Source organism: Ischnura elegans, chromosome 3 (genome assembly GCF_921293095.1).
Source record: "Ischnura elegans chromosome 3, ioIscEleg1.1, whole genome shotgun sequence".
Taxonomy (NCBI): domain Eukaryota; kingdom Metazoa; phylum Arthropoda; class Insecta; order Odonata; family Coenagrionidae; genus Ischnura; species Ischnura elegans.
The window spans coordinates 137589346-137608232 of NC_060248.1; the positions used below are offsets into that span (position 1 = coordinate 137589346).

The 18887-nt window shown below is 40.1% G+C and overlaps 1 protein-coding gene across 5 annotated transcripts in view; it reads left to right on the top strand.

Annotated features, from left to right (window-relative positions):
- Positions 1-18887, top strand: part of LOC124156635 (anaphase-promoting complex subunit 7) — a 252895-nt gene that overhangs the window by 119223 nt on the left and 114785 nt on the right. For all 5 annotated transcript variants that reach the window (XM_046531293.1, XM_046531292.1, XM_046531296.1 and 2 more), the window contains one exon: positions 9931-10076. In XM_046531293.1, coding sequence (XP_046387249.1) covers positions 9931-10076 — 146 coding nt within the window. The remainder of the gene's footprint in view (positions 1-9930; positions 10077-18887) is intronic.

Below are 18887 nucleotides of genomic sequence, written 5' to 3' on the forward strand. Positions count from 1 at the left end.
TTCGTGAATGGATACTCGGGTTAGGTATTCACATGTCGAGGCATCATTTGAAGTAGATAAAGAGATATTTATTGATATAAATCCATTTTCACATTCAAAATGTTTCATTGCGTGGCCATTCATTCATTGGTTTTGATGATGTAGGTATTATTGAAAGTACATTTCTCTAAATATATAACCCCTTAGGTTAACATTCCAAGAATTAAAATACTGGTAAGCTCAAAAGAATTCAACAAACGCCCATACATCATTCATAATATACGTCCAACTGAGACAACCACTGATCGGTAAATCTTCAAATTAATTGGTACAGTTTCAAGTTAACGCGAGAGAATTTCACTATTTCACCCACCTTCAATGAACCTACACCATCAAACTTCGACTAACATATAGTCCAAACAACCGTTTGCAGTTAATCATGGAAAATGATCATAAAATGTCGTGAAAATATCATCATTTGAATATTTACTTCTCTAGAAACATCGAAGGGCATTACCAATGCACGAAGCTAATTAAAAGCGAGCTTTTATTCAGCCAAATCAGTCATTAACGTACAATAAAGCTAGTGGAGAAAAGCTTTCAATGACGCAGTATTCATTTACATTTGCTCATAATATGAGAAAACGAGAAAATGCAGCTTAATAAAACCTTAGCAAAATACAACATGAAAACCCAGTCGCCAGAAACATGTAAACAAGTACGCATTTAATATCGTGTGTCATCTTTTTCTTCACTTTTTCGCAGCGTTCATTGCCAACACTCAAAATTTCAATGCATGATCGAGACTTTAGGAGCTAAAGTGCCACTTTATAAAGTGAGATCCTTGAAACGACTCTGCAACGAACTTTAGCTAAAGTCTCACTTTACCGTAAAGTGAGACTTTGTAAAGTGAGCAATTTCAGTGTCGTCTATGAATCGCACCCAGAGTTTTCTCCGGTAGCGGCCAGGAACTGATGTTTTCTCCGCCGAGTTACGGACTACAGTCGGGAGGAAACTACGGGAGAGTACACTTTCTCCGGAGAAAGGAGAATTCAAGTTACGGACTTAGGCCCCAGAACATTAATTTTGTGCCGTAAGCACTGAATGTTTAGGTGTAACACCTTCACTTTAGTTTTAACAGTATTAGGTTCTCTTATAGCCCTGCGCGAAGCAGATAAGGGAACATGACCATTAGGGGTAGCTAGTCACAGAGGGTTTACTGATCCTATTTTTGTTTTGGCACGAGTGCATACTCCGTTTTGTTGAGGCGCTGATTCTACTACTTCTGCAGGTTTATGTTGAATACCATTGATATTGATATCACCTTTAATTTCGCTTGACGGAGCACTTTTAGGCATAAAAAATTCAGTAACTACGGCTCCTAGAGGCCACTTCTGTAAGTTCCTCAGATTATTGCACTGGGTATAATTTATACCAATCTTAAATGCAGCATAGGCACTTTTTCCTTCTACTCTTACACACGACTCGCATGTTAAGTTAAATTTATTTTTAACATGAGAAACGACTTGTTCGCACGTAGTTTCAGGATCCAAGCGGCCGACATACATATACCTTACGATCTTAGCTGCTCGAAGTCCGCTGGAATCATCCTCACAAGTTGCCCCTTGGCCGATGACACGAAAATTTCTTCGTTTCCGTTTCTTATTATGGTAAACTATGAAACCATCTTTCACCTGCCCGTCAGGTTTCTTTTTCGTCTCCAATTGTGTCGTAGATTCCATTTTCGACGTGGCCGCAGGATTTTTTGGATCGCATTTAGATCGCGAAGCAGTTGAAGCATCCAGGTTGGTTGAAGTATCAACACTAACACTTATTGCTGATATCAGCATCAGACTTCAAGGCGTTGACGTAATCTTGCACCTTGGATTCATCCACATCGGCTGCATCGTGGTTGTTTTTAATGGAATTAAACTCTTTCTTTAATAGCTCAATATCGGCCGCCATATTTGCTAGCGAAAACTTAAAAGCACGGCACGAAAGACACTTCCAAAAAATTTCCCGAGCGTCAAGAAGGGCTTTCAATGATAAATCATTTAAGCCAGTACATTTTGCGTGAAAAATACGCATGCAATACTCGCAAGAGATATACTTTTCACGTAAATTTATCAATTTATCGCATCGCCAGGCTTCATCATTCTTAGTGTGTTCGAGTATATAAAGGAACCATTGTTATACCTGATTGACAAATTATTAACTCAAGGTGTTTTTCCTTCGGCTGTGAAACATTCCAAAATAGTGCCCATCTACAAAAATGAAGGAAGTCCAAATGACCTACATAACTATCGCCCAATAACCTTACAGAATACACCAGCAAAGGTGTATGAAACAGTGTTTGCTACCAGGCTTGTCTCCTTTCTGGAAAAAAATTCACTTCTCACCCCAAAACAACATGGTTTCAGGAAGGGTAGATCCACAACCTCAGCTATTTATGAAGCATTTGATTTCATCCTCACCTCCCTCGACAAAAAGCAGAAAGCCCGAGGTATTTTCTTTGATTTCTCAAAGGCTTTCGACATGGTACATCAGCTTTGCCTGCTCAAAGAAATTCATAATCTGGTTGTCAGAGGTACCCCTTATAAATGGCTTGAATCTTACACTCTAAATCGGACTCATTTTGTATCCCTCTTTGCCAATGGGGCTTTCCATCTCCCTAACATTGCTCATAGCTCTCTTGGGGTCCCACAAGGTTCAACACTTGGTCCTATACTGTTCTTAATATATATTAATGACATGACTCACTATATCACCGACACCCCTGCTTCTAAATTGCTCCTCTATGCTGACGACACTAGCTTCCTTCTCACCTCTTCTTCTTACCCCACACTGATCAACAATGCAAATATTATTTCTCATAAACTCCATCTGTAGTGCCAACAAAATTTTCTCTGTCTTAACACCCAAAAGTCTCAGTCATATTTTCCTCAAATAAAGTTGAAAATGACTACATACATGGTCTCTGGACAAATAATAATAATAATATTGACTGTGAAACGTGAAAAAGGAGTATAGAATTTTTTTAATTAAACAAACTAAAAGTGCAGCATCAGGTCTTCACATATGCCATCGCTAAGGTGCATTACCTGCCTCTGGAACCATCATTACAAGAAATGCCTCATACTGCAAGGGTTTTGTTAGGGATAGGTTGTAAAAGAGTTCTGTTTCGTCTGCGTTATATCCTGTGGGATATCACTTCTTTAGATATTCCACTAGGATCACAGTCCTTTATTCCAAAACTTTGCGTTTACACTGCAGGCCTCACCAGCAATTATGATGGGAGGTAATGCTTTTGTGCTTTGAATTAGTATAGCCAACCTTCCGAACTCTTGAAGTTCTTGATTCTCAATCTATCACTGAAATACTCGGCTTTAGCCTTAAGCATAGCCCCTTTCTCAGTAGTTCCCGTGGATTGAAGTGGGCAAAACCATCCAAATGAAGCTCCTTCTAACTCTTCATGGTCTGCATTCCTTGGGCACTTGTGTTATTTTTTCACTTGTGAAGAGTGAATAGGAAGATAAATTAATCACGCAACTCTCGTATTGTTCTATTATTTTCATTTTCTTGATTAGATGTGCTTTGCATTTTTTTTGCCATGCTGTCTACCTTCAAATGCTCTCCATTCATGCAACTCACGAATGTGGGGGTATGTTGCCGACTGCTTTCTGCCGCCCGAGAAACAAAAGAAGATCAAGCATTCGCGAATGTTAATACCTCAATATTTTCACCAAAATGAACTACTTATTTATCGAACGACAGTTTACTACATGAATTTAAGACTGAGCACTCCATGTTAACTTAATTTCTAACAAATCGCCAGAAATTACAGAGGTTAGGGACTCTTGGTGAAGGTTTTACGGCGAGTACCAACACCAAAAGGGCCTCATAAAAATGAATTTTTTTACATGCTAATCATTGGGTCAATTGAAAGTACCTTGGCTATCTCTCCTAATGGCGGAGGTCTCGCAATAGCCCATACTCCCTTTAACACGGTTCCACTGTATTTTTAAAATATTATTTTAGCAATTGTGTATGGAGTGGTGGAAAAAATTAATGCTAATTCCATTGACATCTGAATGTGGCCAGCTCAGGAACTACTTAAAGACATCCGTCTTGCAAAATTTTGTCCTTGTAATGTTCTCATACAACCAGAAAAAAAATGGAGACTTCTTATTCTAGGGAAATTAATTACATATGTCTGCTATAGGGAGGGTTCTTTAGGCTGTGCTTTGAGCCACAGAATGCGTCCACCGGGTTGCGGGTGGTGGGTCAACCTCTTGATACAGAGGTTAGCTGTGATATAAGCAAGTTTACTTGTCAAATAAGCTGTCGTGGGCAAAAAGTGGCGGCATGCCGAGGTGCTATGGGTCCATCCCTGGGTAAGATAGGGCATCTAAGGTATATGTTAAACCGGTGAAGATGCCTTGACTTGGCAATGGGAGGCTGCCAACAATTATGCCTCTCATCACCCGGGGGAGAGGGCAGCAGCTCTTCTCCATATGAGTGATGGTGGAGACAATACTGGTCGGTACAGTGACACTCATTTCACTTCAGGTGTGGTAACATTTACTTAAACGGCTGTAGTACTGCAATGTGGAAGGCAAGGGGAAGCAACCACACTGTCATCCCTAGGAGTCGCAGCTACTCCAACTATCCTGCAGAACCTGTGTAAACAAGAAAACCTTGCGGTGGAAATGCAAAGATTGAATCTCGACGTGCAAGGAAGCAGCAAAATGAAGTGGCCTAAGGAGGGAGACATTTGGAGTGGAAGCTATAGGTTTATACGCACAGGATCTCTAAACGATAATCCTGGGGTTGGATTAAAGCTCAGAAAGAGTGCTGGAATGCATGTGAAAAGCTTCCTACAGTATAATGTCTCTTTACAATACAGTATTTCTTTATTTCAGTAGTCCGACACCGGGTTCCTCACCCCCGTACTTCTCCTCTGAAGTAATGTCTGCCCTATCATTGGTCCCACTATCCTCCTGTAGGAATTTTCATGACATTTCCTTCATTTACAATGCCTTAAATGGCTAGTTCCGACCCTCAGAAATACTGCCTTTCTTTACACTCCACACTCCCACCCGCTCCTTCCGTAATAACCACCTATTACACCAACCTAAATTCCGTCTTTCTCTTTCTCTCAGAGATCACTTTTTCACAGACTCCCTACCTATTTCAATACCATTTCGAATACTCACCCTTCCCTGGATCTTTCAATGCCCATCAGATCATTCAAGAGGCAGCTTCGAAAAGCCATCTTCTTAAAATTTTTTAAAATTAATATCCTTTTCATAGTTTTTTTATAGTTTATATTTTTTAAAGCTGCAGATTTTAAGCTGTCCATTCAATGTAAAGGCCGTTTTGGCTGTTTTGAATGATTCAATAAATAAATAAATGAAAGGATAGTAATGGTAAAGATAGAGACTAAGCTGGAAGATACCATAGTGGTACAAGTTTACATTCCTACAATAGGCTACAAGGATTAAGAAATTGAAGATGTCTACGATGATATCAGGGAAGTAATCAAGCAGGTAAGGGTTGAAGAAAACCTTATGGCCTTAGGTGGTTGGAACTCTGTTGTCAGCGAAGGTCATGATTGAAGAATGACTGAAAAATATGGATTAGGAGATTGAAATGAATTGAATTGAAATTTGTTTGTTAAACTACAATTGAAAGATAAAAAGAAAAACCTATATGTGGATCATGTTTCAAGGTCAGTCACTCGCAGACACTGTCCGTGCATATATTGTCTGCACGCGTGTATTTGAAGTGCAATTATTGGTCCGTGTGCCATGAAGACACATTGACCGTAAACGAGTGATTGGAAGATTGGTAACAAAAGTGTTCATTATCCCAGGCGAAAAATCAGACACTTCCCTGCCACCCTCCATTTTCCCACTCACGACCTTTAGCCGGCCCTGAATTTTGCTTACAATAGGTGACGCCATAAGAGAGAGCATTTTCATTGTTGAGTTTACATTCACGGCATCTGTTGTGTTTGTGAAAGTTTTAGTTGACGTGCAGCCAGTGATTGTTACGTGATCAATATTTCTGCCTAAAATGGATCATCAATGGATCGTGAATTTGAAGACAGTTAGACGATGAAAACCTGGATAAAACTGTGAATTTTATAGTTTAGTTAGAGTGGAACTCTTTAAATCTATCTGGGATATTTAGGTACTCAACAGGAGAATTACCTAGTGACTTGGAGAAGAACATAATCATTTCCATACCCGAAAAGAAGAGAGCAGAGAAGTGCAAACATTTTAGGACCATAAGCCTGATGACACATGCATTGAAGATTCTGACGAGATTCATTTACAGGAGAAAAGAACGAAGAGCAGAAAAATTCCTGGATGAGGAGCAATTTGGATTTTAGAAAAGCAAGGGTGCAAGAGAAGCAATTTTGCCTCTTAGGCTCCTCATAGAGAAGAGTATGGATAAGAACAAACAGACTTTCATAGCATTTGTCGAGTTAACACTTTCTCTATTGGCAATTTTGAAGAAAAATGTCGCCATGAGTGGCAGTAGTTTTTCTGCATAACCAAGTAGAATAAATTTTTCCTGTGAAAAGTTACCAAGGTTGTACATTTTCATTTCAACATGGATTTTCACAAAGTTAAAGCCGAATCAATTGAGTTCACCAAGTAGATATGTCTCTATGGATACCGTAAAAAATAATAATATAAATCCTATGATTGTTTTAAACAAATAAAGCGAAGGACGCACCGGTGCGTCTGCCGCACAAAGCATCGGCAAAGCCATGCAAACCATGTCGCATGCGTTATGCAGCCCGCTATACGATTTTTTTAATCACCCTTAATTCTCATCTAACGTCCATATATTTCGACTTATTTTGCAAAAAGATTGATATATTTAAAAATTTGGAGCATTCAGAAATGACAAAATTTTATTTGTTTTTAATATAATAAAATTTTTGTCTTAAAATAATTGCAAACTCAAAATTTACTCATGGTTTTGGGATAACTTTCAAGAACCATACTGGAAAAGCATTAGAATGAAGAGTAAAATCAAAGTCAGCATTAATTTAAGACTTATTTTAAAAGTGATGAAAACTTATTTTAATAAATTAGCATACTTGCAATAATAAATCATTATTTTGTATTATTTGTAATAATGGAATATCCTGAAGCATGGGTCTATGCGTAAGCCCGTTTTTTAAGTTCACTCTGGATAATAAATGCTAGCATCTATCCTCACTCTATTTTTGGCTCATACTCAGCACTTCTTTCTTCCTTTTCTCTTCTTTACAAATTAAGTGGTGAGTTTAGGGGAACTCATTGAAGGCATTGCCTCTGGTTGTACATTTAGCAATGATATTATTATGTCATCGCGGTATTCTAACAAATTTACGAATTTCCTACTAAATCTTTGGTATAGAATAAAAGAATGAATCCAGTATTATCTGAATAAAGTATATTATCAACTTTAGGTACCAACGGAGAGTTCTCATTTCGCAAAGATAATAGGACAACAATTGATATGTCTTGTCTATGCCTCCAATGTGCTTATTGTAAGCATCCACCATACTGGGCTTAGTTGAAACTCTTCCCTGCCTGCCCACATAATGGTGTCCATACTCGGACGAAATCATCTTCACATCTCTTTTATCCCTCCGTTTCAAAATGCACACCCCCATTATATTGTAGCTAGCCACACATTCACCCTAATTTTTAAAAAATATATCCGCATTATTTTTCCTCTTCATTTGCAGAGTGCCTGTACAGTATGTTTTCTCTTTAAGCAGATAATAGCAAAGGTTCACGCTGTCATAAAAGTTATCCATGTACACAGAGTGCCCCTTATTTTAAAAAATTTTCTCTGCGTTCCCTGCACCTTCCACTTCTTTATCCTCGGTGCCACAACATATCAAGCAATCCCAAACTAAACCGCATGGTTCAGCGATCATGTACAATTCTATTTAATATTTGTGATGTTTGTTAGGAATGAATTGTTTAAATAGCAAACGTGGATAACGTGAACTCCGCCCAGAACCATGCATTCGTCTTATGGTGCACGTCCAGGTCTTATGGTGACGTAGTGCACGTCCACGTAGTACACTTCCCACATGGTACACTTCACTCATACTTGCATGGAATGTATCATGCAAGGGTCGTATTTTGTATAATGGATCGCTGTGGAAGAGTTCGCCTCTAACCACATTTTTGCCAAAGTGCATAGCACACAATATTTGCAAAACCTATCTCGAGACATGTATTTAGAAAAAACAGGGAGATTATATAGTTTAGATTTTTTCCAATAATATAATAATCTACTAATAGAAATATTTCCCATCATAAATAGAAGGCCAAAAATGTTTCCAATTATCCTCGACTCAAGACTTTCCAAGATGGTATTCTAGCATTTGGAGAAGTATTATTTCGAACCAGATATTCAGCATTGATATTCGTTACCGTCGCAACTCAAAGGAACATCATAGGCAATGAGTATAAAATAGTCATAAGGATTCTCACTGGGAACATTTAATTTTAGTCCTGAGATGCCAGAAAAAGGGATATCCGTTACTTCAAGTTCAGCTTTGTACCATTAATCGAAGTTATTAGAGTGCTTTCCGAGCAGTTTTGATGAAGGTGCATGGGTGTTTTCTTCCTGACTCTTCAAACGACTCCTCTGCAATTCCTTCCTGGGATGCAATATCTTCCTCACTGTACATCTCTTCATCAGACTGCATGAGGATGTTCATCAACTCTTAATTAGGCTTTTTCTTCACATTTCTCTTAGCTCTTTTTTTTCATCACGCTCCCGCTGAACCAGATGTTGATGCCACTGGTTCCTCAGCCATCTAATGTGATGGGAAAAAATCAAGATAGTCAGGTAACAGGTGACACCTCCGATGATACTTCACAGGATAGATGTCTCTGAAAATCGAGCTTATCAATCTATTCTGAAGGCCCCGAGCACCTAGTACTTTCCTGTGGCAGTGTTGTACTTGCTATGATATTTTGGCCAGAGGGCGTGGAGGAATGAGAGTGAAAAGAATGCCTCGACAACACTGTTTTTTTTAGGCCTTATGAAACGATGTCGGCATGAAATGAGACGAAATATAGCCCTTTCATTTCACACATTATTGTGATTGTCTTGGAATTCCCAGTAATACATTTCCGTCATATCATATTTAAGTATCTTCTATAAGTTCATTCTCAAGGTCAATGCTAATGGATCCTCTGTACAATATTTTATCTTGAAATGGTGGTCGATTTCAGTTTCATGTGTAATGTATACGCAGAGTGGTAATAATATTCTGTCAGTTTAACAAAGTATAACCCTGTGAGATTGAACTGTAATATAACGAGACACTTATCTATCATATTGTGATTTGGTGTTTTGTGGAACAATTGATTGAATGTTCAGCAACATTTTTCATTATATTTAACCAAAATTCGGCTTCATTACGGCATGTTTACGTAATAAATAGGCTATATGGAAGAATCAAAGAAGAGTGAATGGATTATAATTCATTATTACAGAGGGGCATTTCATAATTACCCTTGCAGTGCTCCAAAAATAGGGGTCTTAGAACTGTGCAATTTCTTTGTTTGGTTTGAGGTTTATAGTGTGTGCTTCTTCAATTTGTGCATTAAGTAGGGAAGATTATTTCAAAAACATTTAATATCCAATTTAGAAAGTATTTTGGTGCATTTTAGTTGTTTCTTGAACGTTTCTGGTTATCCAGCATTTTCCGGGCGTATCACATTTGCGTGTCTGTGGGATAACCCAGATCTCAATCCACCAATAATGCTGCAAACCCTGAATGTGGTGTAAATATAAATTATGCATCAAATTTTAGAAATTTGTGTTTACTAGAATCAAAGATCCCCCTTTTAATGTAGCTTAATTGTAGTGCAACGGTTTTTGACCTTGTCAGCTGTAATCTCACGAATTGTTTTTCAGGAAATGATGCTGGAGAATGCTGTTGCATTACTTAAGGAACAGGTAGACATTCAGCCCACGTGCAAACTTCACCAGATGCTGGGGGACCTTTACTCAAGAATGCATGATGCTGACAAAGCCCTTGATCATTATAACATGTCCCTCAGGTAGGAACAAACTTACATTCATGGGAGTGTGTTATTTCTTGTGTGCTCCATGAATTTTTTGCAGATGTCTTTATTTCTTCTTGTAAGGCATGTCCTTTTTGCATGATCCTTGATGAGTATCAGGTAAGCCAATGTTGTGAACCCTACTTGTTCATCTTTGTAAGGGTGAGGAATTCATTTTAGACTAACATTCTTATGCGTGACTTTCTTTTTCTGGCCTGAGAATGATTAGTGGTAAATGTGGTGATAATTGACTCTTCCCAAGTTGAATCATCAGGCAAATTGTAGATATATGTAAATGCTATCCTCTGACCATCCTAACTTACCATGTGGGTTTGTAAACGTAAAGCCAATAGGATGCCGGCTTACAAATGCTCTTTGGCTGCGGGATACTTCACATTGCTTCTATCCCAGGGCACCATTTAAAGTGATTAAAATGTATCATAATTTTTATTGCTGCTCATATTTTTCATATAAATCTTCAAATAAGGAAAAAAACAGCTTTTAAACTTTTTGAATTACAAGGATAGGTCATATACCTAGCTCGGCCTTTTTCAATGCTGTATTTTTTATGGCATTCAGAATGGCAAGCACATCTCTGAACTGGAAGTGGTTCCATTGAATGGGTCTTATCCACACTACCAGTCATGGATGTGTGAACTACCAATGGTTCACACTACCATTATTCTCAACCAGCGTAAGATGACGCCAGAACCAGCATGCTTTCACACATACCATGGTTAGACATTGGCGACGTTTGATGAATGGTAAAGTAAGTCCAAGTGAAAAATGAATTTATAAGAGCGAATCACCCGCTGGGAGGAAAAAGAGGATGTGCAGGAAAAAGTGCATGTGTTAATTGCAATGATTTTCAACGCATGTGCATATTATGAAAAAATTAGGGATGGGTCGAATAGTAGATTCCTCGAATTCGAATATCGAATTCGAATATCAAATCATTGCTCGAATATTCGAATACCTCGAATACTAAACGATGAATGTGAAAATGTTTGACGAGGTCGCCTATGCAGCAGGAAACCCAAGATTTTGGGGAGTAATTGTGATTGCCTTTAAAGGATTCAAACAGGAATTTAACTGTTTAATGGAATATATTTAATTTTATGTAAACAATGGGGTGGTTTCCTTCATCAAAGAAAACGAAAGGCATTGATTGTGATTCGTTACCCACCATTACTGTATTCATAATATACAAATTATTTTGTTCTAGAAATACCGGTTTAGACCAATAGCAATGGTCAATTTTACCTCATTTGAAAAAGGCCAGATTGGCGCCTATGCGATGCCGCTCCACGTGACATCACAGGGACCTAGTTTCTACACGAGAGGATCGGAGTTTTACATCACCTGAGGTTACCAATGCATGCATGAGGCACTGAGCTCAGGGAAACATATCTTAATAATCACACAGTCTGTTTGATAAGGTATTAATAATCCTTATTTAAGCCAAGCGCTACCAGCTAGCAAGGTACTCGGCTACCTGCTAGCATCCTGCGTCGTAATAGCGCTCAGAGCCTCGCCTCAAGGTCACCTCACTTGCGGCAGCGTGAACCAGAACGACGTCACGCGGAGTTTTCCCGGCATTCATGCTTACCCGTCGCGTTTTCGCGCGCTTGAAATTTTTCATTTTTAATTCAATCGCGAAAAATAGATATCGTCTTATAAAACTCTAAAAGCGTTAAATGCGTACTTCAGGAGTGTTAATATTTCGATTTAGGCAATAAAAAAATAATAGGAAACCACCCTATTTGAGCAATACGCCAAAATGCTAAGCCTCCGTCGTATTTCTTCTTCTTCCCTGTATTTATTTTCCTCAAAATGCTCAATTAAAGTCAGAAATATGTCGTGTTTGGTCTTATTCTTTTTTAAATTACGCGCACATTACTAATATTTCAATCCAATAAAGGTGTAATAATAATTGCCGAAAGTCATTGTTAGACACCTTTCGGGCTAGTAGATGACTCATGCAGCAGTTGACCTCCAGAAAGGGGAAATTCGAAGCAGGTAGGTAGAAAAAGGTCAGTGGGTGAGAAAAGAGGGTGGGCGCGAGACACGCTTTTATTTTTCTCGCGTAACTTGATATTTTTTCGAAGCTAAGGTCTTTGTAATACAATCCCTGCGCGAGCTGGGATATTTTGTTCGATTCCGGAGAAGAGGAAATCCTCAAGAGTGGGTGAGGCGAATGCTGAATGGAGGGGGATAGCAGATCGTGGGAAATGCGCCAATGTTGCTATCCCATGGCACTGAGTTCCTCCCTATGGTAGTTTCATCTCCTGGGGAAGAGTCAAAATAAGTGCCTGTCGTTATTAGCCACAAAGGACACATAGCAAACACCTCCTCTCATTTTATCAAAAGATGGATGCGGGAAAATGGTCAGTGGGGAGAAAGAGGGAAGGGTGAAACGCGATTCTATTATTTTCCGGTAACTTGATATTTTTTTCAAAGCTGAGGTCTTCGTAATACGATCCCTGCACGATCCGGGACCTTTTGTTTGATTTCGGGGAAGAGGAAATCGTCGGAGGGGGTGGGGCGAACGCTGAATGGAGGGGGATAGCGGATCGTGGGAAATGCGCCAATGTTGCTATCCCACGGAACTGAGGTTCAACTGATGGGGACACCTGGGATTTTCGGATTTTTTTCATCCGATCAATTTCGGTTCCCCACGTCGAACTCTTTTCACCGCTCGAACCAGCGAATTTGATGTATTTCGTCAGCTTGCCTAAAACGGCGCTGCATGCACTAAACGACTTGAGTTCTCATTTTTCCGAGACAACTACCAACGACGTGCGAGCGACAGTGTATGACGCGAAATTCAAAGTATTCGAGGTATTCGAGACGGTACCTTTGGCATAACTATTCGAGATCTCGAATATCGAATACTTTCTAGTATTCGAGTATTCGCGGATACTATTCGCACATCTCTAGAAAAAATGAATGTTGCGTTTTTGCAACTTTGGCTGAATCCGGAATCCAAAGGCAGTTAAGCGACCCGCTTTACCATAAATTGGCGTCTCGTAGGAAAATGCCGTTTTTACTGTCAGATATAATCCTACGCCTTTTTATGCCACGTATATAACAGACATCTGCATATTGGATAATTAAAATTCTTAGATATTATGTTTCCAATGAGATGTTGCATTATTTAACTTAAATCCAATATAAAATAGAGATGCTTTACGGCTTGAAAGAAATGAGTCAAAGCAAATATTTTCTCAGAAGAGCATATATTTCAAAGTTTTTAACTCAAATAAATTTTACTCTTGTAAATTGAATGACTACAATTGATGACTATTTATGAAGTACTTAAAAGCATTTTGGGTGCAATGGAATACAACGTTTTTTACATTTGTATATAGTTTGGCTTTTACACTGTCACATCGGTATTTTTCTGGTCTCACTTTGTTGAGCTCTATGGCCAAATTCGTCCATTCTTACTTCACCAATCCGCGGCCTACCTTTCACTATGATTATGGACGTGAATCGCATAGGAGTACATCATCTATTGACTCATTCACTTTACTTTTTAGATGCGTCCCTGCTAGATACAATTTGAAGTTTACCAGTGACATTTACTTCCGTTGCATAACCTGCACAATTTCCAGACGTTAATGCAAACTCTGTCCTGTAAGTTGATAAACTAGGAGTATTTTCCCCTGAATTCTAGTGCAGTACATAATTTGCATGTGCATGATCAAGTAGATCCACACCTCCCATATATTTAATATACTCACCAATAACTCGAGGCTGTGGAATAGTATTTTCTTTTTTCTGCTAAAATTTTCCCTGTGCCCAATGGAAGCACAGAACTTGTGCTGCTGTCTACTCGAGTTATCATTCCATCGAACAATAATGAGACCTACAGCTTCATAAGATGCATTTTTTTGTTTCTCTCGGTTTTATGTGATGGTATTACTATATTCTATCAGGCACTTCTCCGTTCTATTTTCACGGATGGCTCCAGTGACAAAAATATCCTTTTTCAAAACAATGGATGGTCTACACGATGAAAAAAATTTAACTAAAAACGTGCGATGAGTAGAAGGTTCCAGGATAACCTTGAGAAATTCCATAATAACAGTGGCTTCTAAGCTTAACTTTCGATTGAAGTTATTTCCCTCCTCGAACTCTAAAGCCATCTGGATAGCATAAGCACCAAAGTTTAAAGCAAAATCTAAAAGGGTTGATTTTATAGAACATTTTTGTGCTGTGGTGACCAAAGTAATGTACCATATGGTCATCATTTGATAAATGATGCACAAATATGTTGGGTTGTAATAATTTTTAATTCAAGTCGTCAAATAGAGGTCATCATTTTCAAATGGTTGTTTGTGTACGTTTACTTGTTACATTTGTTGAACACCTCGGTGTGAAATGGCCAATAAGAGCTGTATCCGGTGGTTGGAGAATAAAATAAAATAAAAATAAATAAAATACATATGTATGTCATTTTTCCCCAAATAGGAATTGTCTGAAAAGTGTAGATTATTTTTATTAATCTAAATACGGTTTGGCTCAATGATTTTCGAACCAAATCCACGCTTATTGTCTTCTTTCGACCATTATCTTGTTGTGGAAGTCGGTGATATCGCTGATTTGTGAAGTGAGGGAAGACTAATTTGGAATGAATTTACAAAGTTTAGTGTTCCATTGCACCCAAAATGCTTTCATGTATTTCATAAATAGTCATCAATGATATTAAATCAGAAATAGTAAAGTTAATGTCAATTAAAAACTTTAAAATACATGCTCTTCCGAAAAATATTCGCTTTGACTCATTTCTTTCAAGCCGTAATGCCCCATAAGAAAAATCTGTGGTGCAACTGTACCAAAGCTGCACTATAAGTGTGATAAAGGGGCTGTACTGTGACTCTACTTAAACTGTGCTTAAATTGAAACATCGCAGTACAGTTATAGGTTCTCCTCTTATGTTTTAACACCCAATTCTGTTTTAATCATCCCCCATTGGCCCCTTCATCTTCAACCCTCCCCATTGTCATTCCTATTTGTATTTTAGTAGTCCTCCCATCCCCTCCACTTCAGCCTTACGTATGTCTCGACTTACATAAATCCGTACTTACGTAAGTGATAACCGTATTTCAAATGATTACGTTAATTTTCGAATGCGAGCGCGAAGAAGTAGATATTCGCTCGTACAACCTATGATAGAAAAAAAATTGAATAGTTATCGAGTTTTTTACGTGCTAAAAATAACAAAGTGACCTATTTTTGTCATTCCTCGAAGGAATTTTCATTAATTTCTGTAGAAAAATCGCTTAAAAATCCCAAGTCAGCAATCAATCTGAAAATTTGCAGTGCTAGCGATGGATGTGGTTGCGCTCATTCCCGTACGATACAACTTGTTGTACAGCATGCACTCCCGAACTCCGACTTTCAACTATTTAAAAATTGTATCCTAAAGTTTGGACATTTCCATCTATGGAATTAAAAGAAAATGAAGTTCAAGCAGAAATTTTTACTGCGGAAAAGAATTGTTTAGTACCCACGTAACGGCTTTGAAATTCTGAGTGTTGGCAATGAACGCTGCGAAAAAGTTAAGGAAAAGTTGACACACGATATTAATTGCGTAATTGTATAGATGTTTCTGGTAGAAAATTTTATTAAGCTGCGTTTTCTCGTTATCTCTGTGCAACTATAAATGAATATTGCGCCATTGAAAGCTTTTCCCCACTAACTTTGTTGCACGTTAATGACGGAGTTGGCTGAATAAAAGCTCACTTTTAATTAGCTTCGTGCTTTGGAAATCTTCGATGTTCGATGTTTCCAGCCCAGTAAATATTCAAATGATGATATTTTCACGTTATTTTATTGAGATATGAGATAATGAAAGTTTAGCGCGCGTACGTGGACGAGGGAAGGGATCTTCGTTCGAACCAATAATATGCCGTTCCGAATAACAATAAAATATTTGAACCTTGCTATCTACAGCTGAAGTACAGGTGAACATAAAACCCAGAGGGCGCCACTTCTTGTTGCTGAGGTGTTTACTGGCCGTGGGGAGCTTTGCGACTGCTACTCTCAGACTCTCGTGGTGCCTTCTCTGTGGTGGCAGTTTCGGCTTACAGCACCACCAAGACTGGGTGCACCTAGTGCCACCTGATGGCCACCACGGGAACTACCAGACGGCAGCTCGACAGCTGCTACATCACCCCCCTGGCAGTCATTTACCCTGAGGGTAAATAAAAGTAAAGAGATTACTTCGGAATTATGCACCCAACAAAGGTAAAATGAAAAAAAACAAGATGCAACCCTTTATAAAAAAGCAAGCAAAAGGAAATTTAAAAAAATGTTCATAAAATGGAAATGTTCAAATTCAATGGAAAAATGCCCAATTTTAGCTTGTGAAATCTTTAAGGTGAGGTGGAAACTGGACTCGTCGCCCAGCTTTAGTCTGATAGCCTGTGGGAATTGGCGATGGCAGTTGCTGCTGCTCCAGGCGCTGAGATCCCACATGTGGTTGAACGGGCTGGGGTAATGAATGATCGTCAGAAGAGATGTATGCTGGCTTCAGACGGTCGAGGGAAACCAGGGTGTCTCTTCCTCTGACGTGTACCACGTAACCTTTTGGCCCCCTCTCCACAACTGGAAATGGACCCTCGTAAGGCGGCTGTAGGGAACCCCTGCTGGCATCGCGCCGCACGAACACATGCGATGTGGTCATCAAATCCCCGAAAATAAAAACAGAATGCTTCCCATGGTGGGAGGTGGGCTGAGGTGTGAGTTTTCTCATGTGTCCTCTGAGTTGGATAATGAAATTGGTGGGGTCTTCTGCTGCAGCTGGGGGTGAGGGAGAGAGGAAGTCTCCAGGTAGGCGAAGTGTTTGTCCATAGAGCATCTCTGCAGGTGTGGCATGGATATCCTCCTTCCATGCGGAACGGATGCCCAAGAGGACGGCGGTTAGGTCATCAGTCCACCGTTCCGATGCATGGCACATGATCGAGGCTTTCAATTGCCGATGAAAGCGTTCAATAAGGCCGTTTGCAGCAGGGTGGTATGCGGTTGTCCGGAGGTGCTTAACCCCTAGGAAGTTGTTAAGCTCCTTGAAGAGTTGGGACTCAAACTGCCGCCCCTGGTCTGTGGTGATCCTTAGGGGTGTGCCGAATCTTGCAACCCATCCCTCGAGGAGAGCCCTGGCGGTCGACTCAGCAGAGATGTCCTGCAACGGGAAAACCTCCGGCCATCGGGAAAAACGGTCAATACAGGTTAAACAATAACGAAACCCTCTAGATGATGGCAACGGTCCCACCAAATCTATATGAATATGTTCTAATCGTGCATTTGGTTCCTAATGGTGTAAACACATGGCGGAACACTTTGGATTTTTGGCAAGGAATACACTCCCGGGCCCAAGGTCGGCAGTCTCTCCTCATAAACGGCCACACAAACCGCTCCGCGACGAGTTTTGGCGATGCATTGGCACCTGGGTGGGACAAGTTGTATACTGAGGAGAATGCTTGTCTCCGGAAATCACAAGTCACAAAGGGTCGGGCTCTTGGGGTGGAAACATCACAATAAACTTCCACCTGCGCGCCAGGCAACACTATCTTCTTTAGGGAGAGGGAGGAGTTTTGCGTGAGGAAAGTTTTTAGTTCGTCGTCCTCTTGTGCTGCGGATAATGCCGCGAAGTCGATAGCGGGGGACACTGCTTCAATACGGGATAGCGCGTCGGCGACCACATTGCCCTTCCCGGAGATGTGACGGATGTCGGTTGAGTATTGGCCGATGATGTCCAGGTAGCGAAATTGGCGTGGGGAACATTTTTCTGACTTTTGGTGGAATGCAACATGAATGTCAACGGTTTCTGGTCAGTAAATATCACAAAGTGCCTACCTTCAATCATGTGTTTGAAATGGATCACCGCCCTATACATGGCCAGTAGCTCGCGGTCATATGCACTGTACTTCTTTTCCGCGGCACTGAGTTTCTTTGTGAAAAAAGCGAGGGGTTGCCAGCCCTTATTGGTCAATTGCTGTAGGGCGGCTCCTAAACTGTTGTCCGAGGCATCAGAAAAAAGTGCGAGAGGAAAGTCAGGGTTAGGATGGGCCAGGAGAGTAGCCTGCGATAATGCCTGCTTACAGCTATGGAAACACTCGAGCAACTCATCGGTCCACGCTAAAATGTCGTTGCTCTTAATCTTTCCTTTTAGGATGTCATGAAGGGGCGCGTGCAGTGAGGCGGCGTTAGGAATGAACCGTCTGTAAAAATTACACATGCCAAGAAATTGACGCAACTTTTTCACTGTTGTGGGAAGGGGAAACTCGCAGATTGCTTTAACTCTGTCTCCAAGTGGCCGAGTGCCCTCGGCGGAAACACAATAATCGAGAAAATCAACTTGAGGCACGCCAAAAACACATTTAGAGGTATTCATTAGAATGCCGTTTTCATTGAGCCTAGCAAACAGTTCACATAAATGGCGGCAGTGTTCCTCCTCGTCTGCCGAGGCAACCAAAATGTCATCCAAATAAACATAGCAAAAATTAAGTCCACGCAAAATACCGTCCATGGAACGCTGGAAGGTTTGCGCTGCATTCCGTAAACCAAAGGACATGAAATTAAATTCAAAGAGTCCGAATGGGGTGGTGATCGCGGTCTTGGGGACATCTTCCGGTGCTATTGGGATTTGATTATAGGCTCTTACCAGATCTATCTTGGAGAAGATAGTACTGCCATGGAGGCCTGCAGCAAAATCCTCGATATGAGGGACAGGATAGCGGTCGGGGATTGTCCGCGCATTCAGCGTGCGATAATCTCCGCACGGTCTCCATTCATCACCTT